The 16042-nt window shown below is 65.6% G+C and overlaps 2 protein-coding genes across 10 annotated transcripts in view; one reads left to right on the top strand and one right to left on the bottom strand.

The window, feature by feature from the left end:
• MGLL (monoglyceride lipase) overlaps positions 1-5382 on the top strand; it is an 89801-nt gene extending 84419 nt beyond the window's left edge. For 5 of the 7 annotated variants that reach the window (XM_055413429.2, XM_055413424.2, XM_055413425.2 and 2 more), the window contains 2 exons: positions 1687-1902; positions 3385-5382. In XM_055413429.2, coding sequence (XP_055269404.1) covers positions 1687-1902; positions 3385-3510 — 342 coding nt within the window. In that variant the 3' untranslated portion in view covers positions 3511-5382. The remainder of the gene's footprint in view (positions 1-1686; positions 1903-3384) is intronic. The other 2 variants (XM_055413427.2, XM_055413428.2) reach the window with 1 other exon arrangement.
• A 5887-nt stretch (positions 5383-11269) lies between these two features.
• Positions 11270-16035, bottom strand: ABTB1 (ankyrin repeat and BTB domain containing 1). 3 transcript variants are annotated; one of them, XM_055413423.2, is made up of 12 exons: positions 15899-16035; positions 14883-14945; positions 14744-14799; positions 13912-14056; positions 13666-13825; positions 13553-13598; positions 13151-13246; positions 12955-13073; positions 12666-12761; positions 12423-12590; positions 11847-12047; positions 11270-11781 (listed from the first exon to the last, which is right to left on the bottom strand). In XM_055413423.2, the coding sequence occupies exons 1-12, from the start codon at positions 15952-15954 to the stop codon at positions 11575-11577; spliced, it is 1413 nt and encodes a 470-aa protein (XP_055269398.1). In that variant the 5' UTR covers positions 15955-16035; the 3' UTR covers positions 11270-11574. The 3 variants fall into 3 exon arrangements, with proteins under 3 accessions (XP_055269398.1, XP_055269397.1, XP_088687861.1); XM_055413422.2 differs by having other exon boundaries at positions 12423-12761; XM_088831735.1 differs by having other exon boundaries at positions 11270-12047; positions 14918-14945; positions 15899-15964.
• Between the last annotated feature and the right edge of the window lie 7 nt (positions 16036-16042).

Below are 16042 nucleotides of genomic sequence, written 5' to 3'. Positions count from 1 at the left end.
CTGCCTGGGTTGCAGAACACTGAACCTCTGGTGGGTTTAGGTCTTAAGACCTCAGAAAGCAGAGGCCGCCGGATCGGGCGGGCTGGTTACCTGAGGGGGGGGCTTGACCCTCTGAGCCTGCTGCCTTGTGCAGGGGTGCAGGGTCTGCGCTCCCCCGACACCCAGGTCTCAACCCCTCAGCCTGTACACGGGGCTCGGTGCATACACGGGGCCGGTCAGCATGTACACAGGGCCGGTCAGCCTGTACACGGGGCTCGGTGCATACACAGGGCCGGTCAGCCTGTACACGGGGCTCGGTGTATACACGGGGCCGGTCAGCATGTACACGGGGCTGGTCAGCATGTACACAGGGCTCAGTGCATACACGGGGCCGGTCAGCCTGTACACGGGGCCGGTCAGCATGTACACGGGGCTCAGTGCATACACGGGGCCGGGTGAGCCTGTACACAGGGCCAGTCAGCATGTACATGGGGCCGGTCAACATGTACACGGGGCTCAGTGCATACACGGGGCCAGTCAGCCTGTACACGGGGCCGGTCAGCATGTACACGGGGCTCAGTGCATACACGGGGCCGGGTCAGCCTGTACACGGGGCCGGTCAGCCTGTACACGGGGCCGGGTCAGCCTGTACACGGGGCTGGGTCAGCCTGTACACGGGGCCGGTCAGCATGTACACGGGGCCGGTCAGCATGTACACGGGGCTCGGTGCATACACGGGGCCGGTCAGCATGTACACGGGGCTCAGTGCATACACGGGGCCGGGTCAGCATGTACACAGGGCCGGTCAGCCTGTACATGGGGCCGGGTCAGCCTGTACACGGGGCCGGGTCAGCCTGTACACGGGGCTCAGTGCATACACGGGGCCGGTCAGCCTGTACACGGGGCTGGGTCAGCATGTACACGGGGCCGGTCAGCATGTACACGGGGCTGGTCAGTGTGTACACAGGGCCTCCATGCCCCAGGCATGGGAAAGGGGCCCGGGGCAGGAAGTCACTTGGGCTGTCAAAGCAGTTAACCTAGAGCCGCGTCCCCAAGGGGCTTGGCGGCCAGTCAGTGGGCAGGTGCCAAGCCCCTCAGGCAGGATGCGGTCTGGTGGACGCCTGCCCCGTCTCTGCAGCGAGCAGGCCCCTCACTGTCCCCTTGGGGGTGAGCAGGGTGTCGCCAGAGACAAGGGCAGGGCCGGGGAGCCCCCCAGGGCTGGCTCAGATCCAGAGCTGCAGGCAGAGCTAGTGCTGGAGGGGGTCCTGGAAGGCAGATGGCTCAGGAGGGTGGACCTGGCTGCCCAGCGTGTCCGGCAGAGGGGCGGCCGTGGCCTTGGTTGGGTACACGGGGCAGTGGACCGGCCTCTTGGGACAGCAGGTGGCTGCTGCGTGAAGCCCAAGGCCGCCATGCGCCCCCATCGCTGCACTGACCGACCCCCAGCGACTCAGCAGGTTCACCCCAGCGACCCTGTGTCAGGGGAGACAGACTCAGACGCAGACCCATGCCAACCACGGTATCGCCACGTGACACCATCAACGCCAGCCTACGACGTGCTCACGGGAAGGGGTGCAGACTGAGGCTGAGCCCGTCTGGGGGCCCTAGGCCTGGACAGAAGGCGCAGGGCTGGCTGGCAGGAAGCTGAGGCACCCAGGGCCATGCGGGGGGTGGCTCTCCGGGGACTGACGGACGCCCCTCTCCCCGCAGGTGGACATCTACAACGCGGACCCCCTGGTCTGCCGGGAAGGGGTCAAAGTCTGCTTCGGCGTCCAGCTGCTCAACGCAGTGTCGCGGGTGGAGCGGGCGCTGCCCGGGCTGACGCTGCCTTTCCTGCTGCTGCAGGGTTCTGCCGACCGCCTCTGCGACAGCAGGGGCGCCTACCTGCTCATGGAGTCGGCCAAGAGCCAGGACAAGACGCTCAAGGTGAGTGGCTGCCACCACCCCGCATCAGGGAGGGCGGGGGGCCTGCGCTTGGGAGGCGCGTCCCCGGTGCTGGAGAGGCATCAGCTGGTCGTTCATTCCCCGGGGAACGTCCGTGTGTCGGACACAACAGGACGGAAAAGTGTCGTTTCCAGTGGGGGAGCCCCCCGAGCATCTTCCCTCTAGACCAAGAAGCTGGCCGGCTGGAGGGACGGGGAGAGAGCGGACCCATGGGCCGTGTCCGCACTGAGTGGCGGCCGAGCCTGAAGGTGGCTCTGGGCAGTCGGTGGGGCAGACAAGCCTCAGGTGCGTGGCTCCCACCCCCGGCGGCCTCCCCATGGGCACAGCCGCGTGGATGCCTGGTCTGGGGCCGCCTGCTCGGTCATGGGCACTCAGGCGGTCCCCGCAGTGTCATGCCTGCCACAGGGGCCGGGGTTGCAGCTCAGCTCTGCCTCGAGTCCTCTGCCCGCCCGCCCCCTCCCCAGCTCCGCTCCGAGGGTCAGCCCTGGCCAGCCGTTGGGCAGAAGGGGACTCAGATGAGCCTGGCACGGGGTCGGGCTGGAAAGAAAGAGACGGTACCTGGGGGAGGCGGCCCTGGGGACTGCGAGTCCCGTTCTGACGCGCCTGAAACCGGGACAGAGGACCGAAAGCGGGCACTCAGAGGTCTACACCCCCGTGGTCACGGCAGCCCCAAGATGGACACGGGCCCAACATTCCCCCAGGGAACGAGCAAAGTCATTGCAATAGACAGCAGAGGGAATTCGCTGTGGCCCCGTGGTTTGGACTCGGTGCTTTCAACTGCCGGGGCCCTGGTCGCAGAACTGAGATCTCGTAAGCCATGTAGCTTGGCCAGAAAAAAGAAAGTAGCGAAGCAGGGCATGGAGTGGGCGTGTAGCGGGGCCAGGGTTTCAGCTGTCAGGAGAGTGCTGTAGAGCCACTTGACAGGGCTCCTGAGCTGCACGCTCAGCGGGGGTTAAGGTGGCCAGTTTTCTGTCACATGATTTCAGTGCGGGCAGTGACAGAAATCTGGAGACTTGTTAGATTGCTGGGAACGGCGAGGCTGCTGGTTACACACATGCAGAGTCCGGAGGGAGGTCGGGCTGGAGACACAGATTCTGAGGCATCCACCATGGGTGGTTCCTACAGCCTGGGGCCTGGACGGGGTTCTGGGGGGCCGTGGAGGGAGGAAGCCAGAGCCCCCACCACCCCACGGCCACACCAGCCTGCAGCTCGGGGGGGGGTTCCGCGTGCTGTCAGGACCACCATGTGGGCGGGGGGCGTGCAGATCCGGAGGCTGGGGTCCTGCAGGGAGAGGCGCATGGACAGGGTGGGGTGGCGGCGGGGGGCGGTGTTCAAGGCCTGCGACCACGGAGGGGCGTCCGTCTGCAGACTGCCCGCTGACCAGGCGTGGGCGCAGAGCGGGGGTCCTCTCTGGCGGCCTCGTCACCCGCTGTGGTCCTGACTGCCCGTCTCTCCCGGTTGCAGATTTACGAAGGTGCCTACCACATCCTCCACAAAGAGCTTCCCGAGGTGACCGGCTCCGTCTTCCGGGAGATAAACGCGTGGGTCTCGCAGAGGACAGCGGTGGCGGGAACGGGGTGCCCGCCCTGAGCCCTGGCCAGCCACGGGGCCACCGTCAGGGAGCGGGCAGAGGACGGGCGGGGGCTGGCTTCTCAGGCTGGGAAACATACACACCACAGATTGGAGGAATCCCTAGCACAACTGACTCAGTCTTGTCACCTGTCAGGCTGTCCACCACTGGATCTGCCTTAAACGGTGGACGCTTTATGCAAAAACTGGAGGTCAGGGGCACTTTCCAGAGAATATGCTGGAAGGCCTGAGGCCACACGGAGCCCTGCCCCGCCTCTCCTGCCCTGCAGGGTCCCAGGACCACCCCCCCACCCCAGCAATAACTGGAGGGCACCCTCCCACTGACCCGCACCCTGTCTGTGCCCCTCTGGCCATGGGACGCGGGGCGGTGTCCACTGCCCAGGCTGACTTGAGGGCCGCCGAGGCCCAGAAATGCCCGCGGGCCCACCCTGGCCTGCGTCAGCTCTGTGAGCCCTGGGGCTGGGCTGGGCCAGGGGGCGGGGTCCTGGGCGAGGGAAGGGGACCACCCCCCCCGCCCCTCCCTGACGGCTCACCCACAGCTTGGAGGGCCTCTGTGCTGGATGCTGTTGGGACGCGGAGGCCGTGGGCGGGAAGCAGGGGTCTTGATGGTGCCATGCTGCACAGCTACTTCCCGTGGCTGGAGCAGGTCCCAGGCGGTGCCCCGCCCAAGGCCTCAGCAGGAAGGGCGATGGGGCCCCGACAGCCGCCCCTTACTGGTGCCCTGCCCGCGCCCCCTGGCCCTCCCTGCTCTAGCCGGTGCCCAGGGGGTGCTTTCGCTGTCTGTGTGAGCGTGGTAGGGGCACTGCGCCCCGGGAGGGGAAGGCGTGGCCCCTGGATGTGGGGCCGGGTGGGGCTCGCCCCAGTCCTCGCGTGGCGGGAGCTGCTGCCCCACTGCGCCCTGCTCTTCTGGGGAGGCCCCCCACTTCCATTCCAGGGCCCCCCAGCCAAGGAGCCGCATGGGCTTGTGGGGGGACCTTTGGAGGAAAAAAACATAGAAAGTGCCCTGGGGGCTCCACCCGCTGTCCTCCTGGGCCGAGGAGCCATAGAGACGCCACGCACCAGCCCACACCCGGCCACCTCCGCGCCTCATGTGGAAACATGTCACCTCGGCGGCCCGCTTCCCAAGCCAGGCACGTGGTCTGACCAGGAGTCTTTCGATGCATGGACTTATTTTCTTTGAAAGCTTTCAGAGATGCACATTCAGCCACATTCTGCCATCTGGTCAAAGAATCGCCCATATCAGAAAGATGCTCCTCGGATCCGAGACTGTTTTCCTCACTGGGGTGGGCCAGGGCATGCCCTCCATGGCCAGGGTGTGGGCAGCCGTGTCTGGGGCCCCATCCTGGCAGTACCCGGTGAGTCCTGAATCACGGTCACCCGCCACACTGAACCCGGAGCCCCTGGGCCGTGCCCTCCCGGCCCTCGGTGGCACAGGGGAGCTGGGTGTGTGTAGGCAGCAAGGCCGCACAGGCCTGGCCCTGAGGTGGGCGGGGTGCTGAGGCCAGGGAGGGGCGGGTGGCTGAGCCTGTGTGGACCCGTCACTCAGGCTGCCTGGGCCACGGGAGGTGGTTCTGTGCGGACGGGCTTTCCAGAATAGGCTTCCCGCGGCCACTGGAGATCCCGGCCCTGCTGGGCCCGCTCCTGGTGGGGACGGGGTGCTGACCACGGCGTCCCTCGGCCCCTGGTGCTCGGACCCCCCCTGCAGGACCCTGTCCCCGCTCACCGACCGCCAGCACCCACCCTTAGGCGGTTTCCCAGTTTGCTGTCATCCCCACGGCTCAGCCACCTCCCTTCACGCCTGCTGCTGGGGGCCCCGTGTATCGGGAAAGTGCAGGACCGATGTAGCTAGCCCTAATAAACCACCGTTTCTGACGCCGTCTGCCTGGCTGTCTGATCGACTCCGCTACGCCCTGCAGAGACAGGTGGCCTCCTGGCTGACCACGCTTTGTGGGCCCCCGACTCCTGACAGGTTAGGAAGGCGCCCTGGTCCCCCGACCTGGGGCTGCCCCGCCGCCTCGCCCACCCCAGCTCCCCCGTGGCTGAGGCAGTGATCTGCACGCCCGCCTGCACCCCGCCCCCCGAGCCCGTCAGTTCCCAAGCGTGTCTGGTGATTCGGACAGTGGCTCTTCCGGCCCCAACCCTCCAAGCCTGTCGGCCTGCAGCCCGCCTTTGGGGGACCCTCGGAGACCTGTGCCCTCTGGAACCGAGCAGCAGGAACTGGGTCTTCATCAGAACGGTCTGGTCCCCGGGTCCAGGGCCAATGTGTGAGGGACAGGGAGAGGTGCTGTCTGGGCTGGGCCGGAACCCAATGCTGGGGTCATGGGTGCAGGCCCACTTCACGGCGGACACCCGCACCGCCACCCAAGGCCACCCCTCCAAGGGCCCTCGGGTTTAACGCGCTGCTGCTGCTGTCCTGAAATTCTCAACCACCCTGCGCGTCTTTCTGCCCTGAGTTCCGGGTCATCCCGCAGTCACCGCTCTGAACTCCCGCGGCCGGCGGCCCGTCCCGCGTCACTCGAGTCTGCTCCTGGGGTCTGTCCTGTTCATCGTCTGGGGCGCGCTCCTCTGCCGGCTCCTCCTGTCCGCGTTGCCGTTTTCTGTCTCTTGGTCCCGTTTCCCGACCTGGGCAAGGTGGGAGTGCCCTGGGTGTCCCCTCTCCCCGGGCGCTGACAGGGGCTCTGGCGGTTGGTGGGTGGCCCGGTCCCGCCCTGTGTGGTTGCTGCTGGTGAGCAGGGTCTGGTCACGTGGCAGCCGCTTCCAGAATCCTAGGGCCCCCAGCTGGTGCTGGCTCACTGGGAGCAGAGTCCGCCCAGGAGACTCAGGGCCACGCCCGCCCCCTGGAGGGGAAGCCCCGCCTGGGGTGGTGGTGCCCCTTACAGGCAGGTGGAGCTGGTCCTGGAGTGGGGGGCGTGGCTCCTGACAGTCAGGTGGGGGGCCTGGGGGATCCCGAAGCTTGTGTTGGCTGATAGTGTGCAGGGCTGGGCCCAGCGGTGGGGGCCTCTGGGTCTGGTCTGCTCAGTGTGGGCCCGGTCTGGCAGGCGCAATACTATGGTTTCCTTTTTGTAATTTTTATTTTATATAGGAACATCGGTTTGGTTCAGTTCGGTTCCGTCGCTCAGTCGTGTCCGACTCTTTGTGACCCCGTGGACTGTAGCCTAACCAGGCTTCTCCATCCATGGGATTCTCCAGGCAAGAATAGTGGGTTACTGTTTCCTTCTCCAGGGGATCTTCCCGACCCAGGGATCGAACCCGGGTCTCCCGCATTGGCGGCAGACGCTTTAACCTCTGAACCACCAGGGAAGCCCTAATAGCTTTTGCCAAAGAGCTTATCAGTTCAGTCCCTCAGTCGTGTCCGGCTCTATACTCCTTGGGGTTGCAGAGTCGGACACCACTGAGCAACTGAACTGAACTGATAGTGTTCGGGCTTCCCGGGCGGCGCTGGTGGTAAAGAACCCACCTGCCAATTCAGGAGACCTAAGAGATGTAGGTTCGATCCCTGGATCAGGAAGATCCCCTGGAGGAGGGCATGGCTACCCACTCCAGGATTCTTGCCTGGGGAATCCCCTGGACAGAGGGGTCTGGTGGGCTACAGTCCATGGGGTCGCAGAGATCAGACACGACTGAGGCGGCTTAGCACAGCACATAATTGGTTTAGTGTTGTCAGTTTCTGGCGTCCAGCTGAGTGCTTGTTTTCGATTCCGTTGCTGTACAGGTTATTACGGATACTGAGCAGCACCAGTCTAGCACCAGCAGTGGCGGCGCCCCACAGGCCTTTGTTGAGTGCTGTGTATGTAGTCATGTATATAGATGACCCCAGACTCGGAATGCACCCCTCCCCTCACCCCCGTGGATAAGCGCGGCTTTGACGCTGCGCGTCTGCTTTCTAAGTCCGCTCGTACCGTGTTGTGAAGACCTCACGTGGGCTGCTGGTGCCTTTGTGTGGCTCAGTGGTGCCTGCGTCGGCCGCGTCGCCACAACCAGCGTGACTGCTGAAGGCTGAGCAGTCCCGCTGCAGAGCGGGGTCCCGTCTCTGCCCGCTCCTCTGCTGACGCCTCGGCTCTGTGCCATGGCTGTGGTCAGCAGCGCCGAGCAGATTGGGCTGCGCGTTTCACATTATGGTTTTCTGCAGCTGTGCGCCCAGAAGCGGGGCTGCTGAGTCACATGGTGATTCTGCTTCTGGTTTTTAGGGAACTTCCGTACTGCTGTCTGTAGTGGCTGCACCAGTTTGCACCTCCACGAACAGTGGAGGGGAGCCCCCTTTTCTGCACTGTCTCCAGCACTCACTATTTCTAGACTTTCTGATGACGGCCATCCTGACGAGTGTGAGGTGGTACCTCACTGCACTTTTGATTCGCATTTCTCTAATAATCAGTGACGCTGAGCAGCTTTTCCGGTGCCTCTGGCCTGTCTGTATGTCTTCTTTGGGAAATGTCTGCATAGATCTCCTGCCCATTTTTTGGACTGGACTGTCTGCTGTTTTGATACTCAGCTGTAGGAGCTGCCTGTATATTGTGGAGACCAACCCTTGTCGGTCATACTGTTCACAAGTCTTTCCTCCCCCTCTGCGGTTGTCTGCTCCCCTTATGGGCTCCTTTTCTGTGCAAGAGCTTGTAAGTCCCGTTTATTTTTATTTTCATTACTCTAGGAAATGGATCCAAGAAGATACTGCTGTGATTTACATCAAAGGGAGTTCTGCCTAAGTTTCCCTCTAGTAGTTTTATAGTTTCCAGCCTTATATGTAGGTCTTTAATCCACTCTGAGTTTGTGTGTTTCTGTGTGTGGTGCTAGACAATGTTCTGATTTCTTTTACATGTAGCTGTCCAGTTTAGACTCTGGTTTGTGTCTGGGTGTCTCCCTCTGGTGGGCGAGGCTGGCCTAGCAGCCTCACTGGAGGGCAGGCCCAGTGCCTGCCCAGCCCCACGGGTGGATGGCGCTGCGTCCTGGCTGTCTGGTGGGCAGGGCCGTGCCCATCAGGAGGGGTCGGGGAGGGTCTCAAGGCGGCCTGTCTGCTGATGGCTGGGGCTGTGACCCCGCCCCGGGGCTGTGTGACTGAGTCTCCCGGCTCTCAGCCCAGAGGCTGTGTTCACGGGGCCAGCATGTGTCCAGGTGAGGCCCAGCTGCCCCGTCTCAGCAGGAGACGCTCCGAGGGCAGCAGGTAGGTCAGGCCCAGGCTCCTGCCTGGCTAGGCGTGCATGAGGTTTTGTGCGGCCGTGTCAGCGTTGAGTCTGTGGGTCTCAGCCTCATCGCCTTCGCAGCCAGATGCTCTGGGGGCCCCCGGGTCACACCCCGACATGGGGAGCAGTGTGGGCTCCCAGCGCTCACTCCTGGGGGACGCTCTGCAGCATCACCTCCTCCCAGGGTTGGGGGCTCCGCCGTCTAGCCGTGGTTCCTTTTTCATGTCGTCAGTGGTGGGTCGTCTCAGGGAGGCTCTGGTTTTCTTCATCGACGGCCAGCGTGCTCGTGGGAGGAGGTGGGCTTGGGCTGGGCTTGGGCTGTCTCTACTCTGCAAACTTCGCTGCTCTGAGATGACGTCTGATGCCATTCTCGCCATGGGATAGGCCCCGTGGGGGGCCAGAGCTGGCCTTGCCCCTGGGCAGAGGCCCCCTGGGTGGCGTGTAGACCTGAAGGACGGACGACCCACTCCCCTGAGCCCGCTGGAGTGGGTCACCCTTCTGTATGGCAGTCAGGACTGAGGCAGGAGACCGGAATCAGCTGTTCCCGTTGCTTAGTTTAGTTCAGAGTGGTTTCCCCTCCCGACGTTTCTCCACGTAGCCTGCACTGGCTTCAGGCTGTATCTACTCTGGGAGATGGTGTGACCACTAATCCCTGTCTAGCATACGAGAACACTTTCCTGGGGTGTGGGTCGTGGGCAGTCTTCCTAGGCTGTCCCCGTCCCAAGGACGCTCCTGCCGAGGGCTGTCGCGTGGCCTGTGCCCCGCGGCCGTGGGGCTGCCCCCAGAACCGGGTGGGGTGACACGGCTGGCCCAAGGGCAGCAGGGCAGGAAAAGCCGATGGAGCACCAGGCAAGACCAGAGAGTCCGTCGGAGGGGCTGGGCCCTGAGGGCTGAGGTTGCAGTAGCAGCCCCTAGGATGGTGTGTGGGGGAGCGCAGCCGCCTCCACGGCCCTGGCTGGAGAGTCTGGAGTACAGACGCAGCCCCCGACAGGACAGGCTGGAGGGCGGCTGCACCTGTCTCCCCTGCCGTCAGGGTGCTGCCTGAAGCGCAGGGCTTCCTGCCCGTGGACCAAGGTGCCAGATCCTGCTCCTGCCAGGGCGTGCTCCCCCTGGCCCGCAGGGAGGGCAGAGAGGAAAGGGGGCTTTGCAGGCTCTAAACCAGAGACCTCCCCTGCGGGCCTGGCCACAGCTGCGGGCAGGGGAGCTGGGGGAGGAGCCGGGTGCCAGGTGCGCATCTGAGGCTCTGCGGCAGGGAGACCCGAGCCGCGACCACCCGGCGGAGGCCGACGCGCAGGGGAGCAGGTGGGGCCCCGACCGCGGCTGAGGTGCCAGGACAGACACTCAGAGCCCGATTGGCAGCTGCTGCGGAGACTGGGCAACCATCACCCGGGGGCAGAGGCCTCGGGAAGAGCACACGCGGGTCCGAGACCTACAGGTGGAGAGGGCTGTGCCAGGTGCTCACCTGCCGTGTTCCGCCTTCAGGAAGCGTTCCCGCCGACACTGTGGGCTGAGCCCACGCGTCACGGGGCCTGCAGGACGCACCCCAGCGTCAGGGGCTGGCAGCGCCGCCCCGCACATGCCGTAAGGACACAAGGGCACCAGGGCTGCAACCCAGGGCCCAGCTGCCGTGGCACAGGTCGCCAATGAGACTCTTGAGGCCAGGCCTCCAGAAGCTGCTTCTTTCAGACTTTACCCAGGTGAGAACTGCTGATGCCTTCAGAACTTCTGCTCCAGGAAGGCAGGCGGCCCCCAGCCCTGGGACTGCACACCCAGCCCCTCCTCAGCCTGCTGCCGGGAGATGGGGCCCTGAAAGCCAGGCAGCTTCCAGGTGGAACAAAGCCTTCATTCCTGCAGGTGGAAAGGCCGTTACAGAAGGGCTAAGAACCATCTGGGGCTTGGGGCCAGACTAGGGTGAGGCAAGCGAAGAACTTGCCTTGGGCACAAAACTTGAGAAAACCTGGGGAATCAGAATAAGCACTGTCTCAACGTCATCAGTGACCCAAATGCTGACAGTTCAAACAGGAATACGGGCCCCCGGGATGACAGAGCAGCACCCCTGCCTGCGGCCCCGGCCCCTCCTCGGGCCGTCTCCCAGGTCCACAGCTGCCCACACACGTCATGTTACCACAGCTGTTCCCTCTGTCTCTGCATCTTTCCTTGGTGGCTGGCCTACTTCCCCAAATACGAACACTGCTGGGATCCAGGCTTGGGACAGAATGCACCGATCACTTTCCCTAGTAACGTGTCTGAACACCGATTCGAACGTCTGCTTAGAAGCAGGCATGGGGAGCTGGGCCCCGGGCTGAGGTCGGACAGACAGTGGTTTCTCTCCTCAGCCCCCACGGCGGTTAAGAACAGCGGGGCTCACTAAGTGCACACCAGACCGCAATGGCTCCCCTTGTCCCCGGGGCAACAACTCCTGGCTCCTCCAAACCTGCCCTGGCCCCCGAAGGTGGGGGACAGGCTGGCCTCAGCAAGGGGAGCCTGGCTGGCAGAGGCCAGTCCTGGAAGGCAGGTCTCAGGGCCCCAGGCAACACCCTGTCTTGTCAATGAGGCCCCGTACCCCGTCCTGGCACACAGGCTCCCACAGTGAAGTCAAGCTTTATTGCCACACTGACAGTCTGGCCCCCTCGTGGCGGCTCTGTGCAAAGAAGCCAGCTCCTCCAGGAAGACATGGCAGGAGGGGTGGGGGGCTGGAGGAGGGTGGCCCTCAGAGACCCTCACCCCAGGATGCCCTGAGTAGTGCCCAGCCCCGGAGCGCAGGGGCTGGTCTGTGCTGTGAGAAAGGCCTCATCCCCAGGTGAGCCTCCCAGGGTCTCCAAGCAGACTGGAGGGAGCCTCTGAGGCCACTGGGACATCCCCAGTTCCCTGATGGCCCCATGCGCAGCAGTCAGCAGTCCAGGCCGATGGACACCAGCAGCTCTTCCAGCACCCGTAGGCGCTGCGCGGCCTGCTCCATGGCGCGGCGGGTCTGCACCAGGCTGCCCATGTGGAAGCGGATGTCATCCACCAGCGGGATGGAGTCGGTCTCCTGCCGGCCGACCACGGACGCGGCGTCCTCCCGCACGGCCTCCACGAAGTCCTCCTGCTGGGCCAGCTGCGGACAGGCCGGGTCAGCATCTGTGCCCCACCCAGGCCTGGCCGCCCGTGACCCACACTCACCTTCTCAATGACCCTGGCCATGTACTTGGTGCACTGGTCCTCCAGGCGCGCCAGGCCAAACAGCTTGGCCACGCGCCACAGCCCCACCACGCTGTCCTCATGCAGTAGCTGGGCCAGGCTGCGGCCACACAGCTGCTTCAGGCCCGGCAGCAGGTACATGTCGGCCACGCTTAGCACGTCGTAGGCCAACTCCGGTGGCAGCTGCAACGACAGAGGGTGAGGGAGGGCACCTGGAGACCGGACGGTGTCCCCGGGGCTCATGGCACAGGCCGGCTTGGCCCTGAGACCCACGCCTGCTGCTGCTGCTGGGCAGGCCCCTGCTCGGGCGTCCCCCGCTCCGGGAGTGGCCGTGACAGGAGCCTACGGAGGGTGCTCTGCCCCGCTGAGCCCTCCCAGACAGGGGCCGTCCCTGCCCTGGGCATCACCAGAGAAGGGAGAGCGAAGCCCTCCTCCTCAGCTGCTGTTTCCTGGGGTCTCTCTGACGGTGACTGCACACACCCCGGCTGCCTTCGGGGCAGCTGGAAGAGCAGTCCCCGCGGGCACACGCTCCCCTCGCGGCCCGGACGTGTGGCGCACCTCGGTGTGGTCGCTGTACACGTAGTACAGCACGTGCGTGAAGACCTCGGGCGAGACGCTGTGCAGGGTGACAGCCGGGAGGCCACCTGAGGCCTCCAGCTGCTCGCTCTCCTGGAAGTGGTCGTCCAGCAGGGCCCGGAAGTACTCGCTGCGGCCACAGAAGAAGGCCTGCGGGAGGCTGGGCTCAGGAGGGGCTGCCCCGGGAGCAGGGCTGGGCGGGCGTCTGCGGGAGAAGCCGCGTACCTTGTGACAGAGGAAGTCGTAACCGCCCACGCGGAAGCAGACGTCGGGGCAGCTGCTGAGGCCGTCGCAGGGAAAGGGCAGCTCCCCGAGATCGCCCTGGGGAGGGAGGCGGGCAGCCTCAGGGTAGGTGGGAGGGCGAGAGGCCCCGCCCCAGATTCTAGCTCACCCTGGAAGGTGACGCTGCTCCAGGGGTTGAGTTAGACACGAGAGCAGACAGAGCAAGAGCATGGCTCAGAAAAGGGAAGCACCAGGCTCTGGGTTTGACCCGCCGCCCAGGGCGGGGCCTTACCCGGAACTCAGGGGGCAGGGCACAGTCAGCCAGCAGGGCCAGGTCCTCCCGCAGCTGGGGGTCCGCCTGGGGGGGCTCGATGGTCAGCACCTTCATGCACACGCCCGGCTTGGAGGCCACTGCGGGGAAGAGCGTGCCGCTTCAGGGGGTGGGTGGCCCACAGGCACCCACCCGAGCCTGGGATGGCCCCACTCACGCCTGGCCTCCAGGCCGTCGAGCAGGCCCCACAGCTGGCACTGTCGGGCCAGGCGCTCGCAGTCACTGGCGTGCTCCACGCCGATGTCCAAGCAGCCTGGGTGAAGGGGCAGCATGAGGGGAGACTCGGGGACTGAGGAAGTCCTCAGCTGCACCCCGAACCCCCAGGAGGCGGGTGGTCCATCTGTCCAACCACTGGGCTACAGGGCCGCTGTCTGAGCTCTCAGGCCCCAGGACAGATGAGAGGGCCTCAGAACAGATGAGAGGGCCTAAGACGGTGGGTGGAAGAGCTGACCGAGGAGGCAGCTCGACCGTCCCACCGCAGCAGACGATCCCCAGAGGGAAACAGCGGCCCCAGGGCCACATCTGGAGCCGCAGCCCCTGCCCACCGAGCGCGGCTCACCTGTGTACAGGTACTGCAGCAGCGCCCCGAAGGCCACGGGGTTGATCTGTGGGCAGAGACAGGGTCAGAGACGGCCACACCACGCGAGCCCCCCCCAGCGCCCGCGGACGCACCAGGGGGTGCCTGAGGACCACCACGCTCTTGCCCTTCCACTTGGTGTCGAGCATGTGGGCGAAGTAGGTGCTGCGCGCGCCCAGGACGCCACGGTGCGCCCGGAAGGACTTGCCGTGCACCAAGAAGACCATGTCGCTGTGGAGGCCCTGCTCCAGGAGCCTGCGGGCCATGGGGGTTCAGCGATGCGCCCAGAGTCCTGTGCAGCTGGAGAGCCCTCCCCAGCGCAGGCCCACAGGGCAGCTCACCGCAGCAGGAAGCTGTAGTAGAGGTCCCGCCGCCGGAAGGAGGCCGTCACCTGCCTGTAGTCACGCAGCGCCCGGCGGATGGCGTCGCTCTGCGCACCATAGAGGCAGCGCTCGCCGTCAAAGGTGTTGGCCTCACAGCGGGCTCCTGGGGGCGGTAGAGCTGCCTGTCAGCGGGGCCTGGGGCTGCCCCCCACGGCTGGGGACCGGAAGGTGCTCACGCCCCCCGCCCCCACACAGACACACATGGGGCCCGCCCTGCCCCGGCACCCTCCCCGCCAGGCCCTGGGCACACGCCACTGAGCACGCGGACACCGTGGAGGCTGGCCTGACCTATGCTGGGCCCCGGGGACACACCAGACAGAACAGGCCCCTGACTGCAGCAAACTGGGCTTCCAGGGGCAGGACACACACAGGTTAGCAATGAGGTCAGGGGCTCTGAAGAAAACTAAAGGTGAAGGGTGGCCGTGGTGCTGCTGCCACAGGGGTGGCTGTGGAGGCGCCGGGGCAGAAAAGGAGCAGGACCTGAACCAAGCGAGCCCCTGGGAAAGAGCCGTCCGAGTAGAGGGAACGGCACGTGGCCAGGCCCCGAGGAAGAGCGGCGACGCCGGCGGGGACTGGCTGGGGACAGAGGGGCACGTTTCACAGGGCAGTTCAGACGCAGTCAGGCTCTCCAGCTCGCGGGAGGCCCTACGGGACTTCACGCCGGTCAGACTGGCCTCCTGGGCTCTGGGCAGATGCTGAGCTGGGCCCCAGAGATGGGGGTTGGGGGATGGGTGCTGAGAGCACCTCTGAGGGAGTGCAGGAATGCACTCACCGCCCACCCTGCACTCACCGTTGGCCAGCAGGTAGAGCACCAGCTCCTCGTGTCCACAAAGGCAGGCATAGTACCTGAGGGGATGGGGCGAGGGCACCATCAGGCCCGCAGGCCCAGCCGCCCCGCCCCCCCGCCCCCCCCCCACCCCGGCACTCACAGCGGGGTGCTGTCCCACTTGTCCCGCACGTTCACCTCCACATCTCGCTGCTCCACCAGGTACCTGGGCAGGGGGTGTGGGGGTCAGAGAAGACCTGCGGTAGGGGAAGGACGGACGCCTCCCCCGGGGAGAGCAGGTGAGACAGAGCAAGACAGGCGCTTAAGTCCAAGAAGCCGGGACAGGGGGTAGACGTGGGAGCGTCTGGGCATCAGGGGCCTCAGCGCTGAAGAGGCGGAGCACTGGGCTGACGGCGCTGGGGGGGCGCCCAGCAGGAGGCCTGCAGGGTCCTGGAGCTGTGGGCCTGAAGAGTGACAGACTCCAGAGGTGGGAGTCCGGAGACAGGGCGGCAGACCAGACGGGTAGGGGGGACCACCAAGGGTGCTCGAGGCCTCCTACACATGCCCAGGCACGAGGGGCCCAGTGTGTTCTGAAAAGCACCAGGCTTTGGGGGCTACCAAGTAAACCCCAAGTGGCACCCGACCTGGGGAGAAACCCAGGGAGGCAGCAGGACTCGGAAGTCCGGGACTAGCCCCGGGGAAGGGCTCCAGCGGAGGACGGTGAAGGAAGACAGTAGGCGCCTCACCTCCCGAGCAAGCCGCACCCCCTCCGGCGCAGCCGCAGTGACGGCGACGGCAGCGCCCAGGCGCTCCGACAACCGGAGCCTGACTCCGGACCCAGGCGCTCCCAGCACCGGTCCGTAGCCCATCAGAGTAGCCACGTTGGGGTCCCAGCCCCGCCCCCAGGCTCTGACCGCCGGACCCTCCCCTTCTCTCCACCCTCTGCTGCTCCGGGCGTCCGCGTCACAGTCCTAACCCTAAACCCAACGGGACCCCGGGACAAGTCAAGCCAGCACCCGCGTCCCCGCTGAATTCCTCGACCAGAAAGGCCCTGCTTTGGAGCCCGGGCGCCGGCTGGGGGCTGGGGTCCGCGCCTGGGCCGGCCCGTGCCCTCCCCCAACCCCCAGCGGGCGCTCCGCGGGCCGCCCCCGCGCCCTCCGGGGGACCACGCGTCCTCACCGCACTCGGCCCACGTCCCCCTTCCTGCAGCTGGAGAACAGATCGCAGGTATCCATGGCGCAGACGCCCAGACGCCGAGCCACCTCGGGCGGCGGCCCGCCGGGTATCAACACGCCCCGCCCCGCCCGCTCCCTAGCGGCGCCT

Source organism: Moschus berezovskii, chromosome 24, assembly GCF_049115385.1.
Source record: "Moschus berezovskii isolate FMDL1 chromosome 24, NW_MosBer_1.0, whole genome shotgun sequence".
NCBI lineage: Eukaryota > Metazoa > Chordata > Mammalia > Artiodactyla > Moschidae > Moschus > Moschus berezovskii.
This window is presented reverse-complemented; position numbering and strand designations above follow the sequence as displayed.

Coding starts and splice junctions, on each gene's coding strand:
- ABTB1 (XM_055413422.2), bottom strand. CDS start 15,954: ATGGATACCTGCGATCTGTTCTCCAGCTGCAGGAAGGGGGACGTGGGC. Junction 14,057..14,743: donor GCTCTACCTGCTGGCCAACG/GTGAGTGCAGGG, acceptor TACCGCCCCCAG/GAGCCCGCTGTGAGGCCAAC. Junction 13,074..13,150: donor CGACGGCCTGGAGGCCAGGC/GTGAGTGGGGCC, acceptor TCTTCCCCGCAG/TGGCCTCCAAGCCGGGCGTG.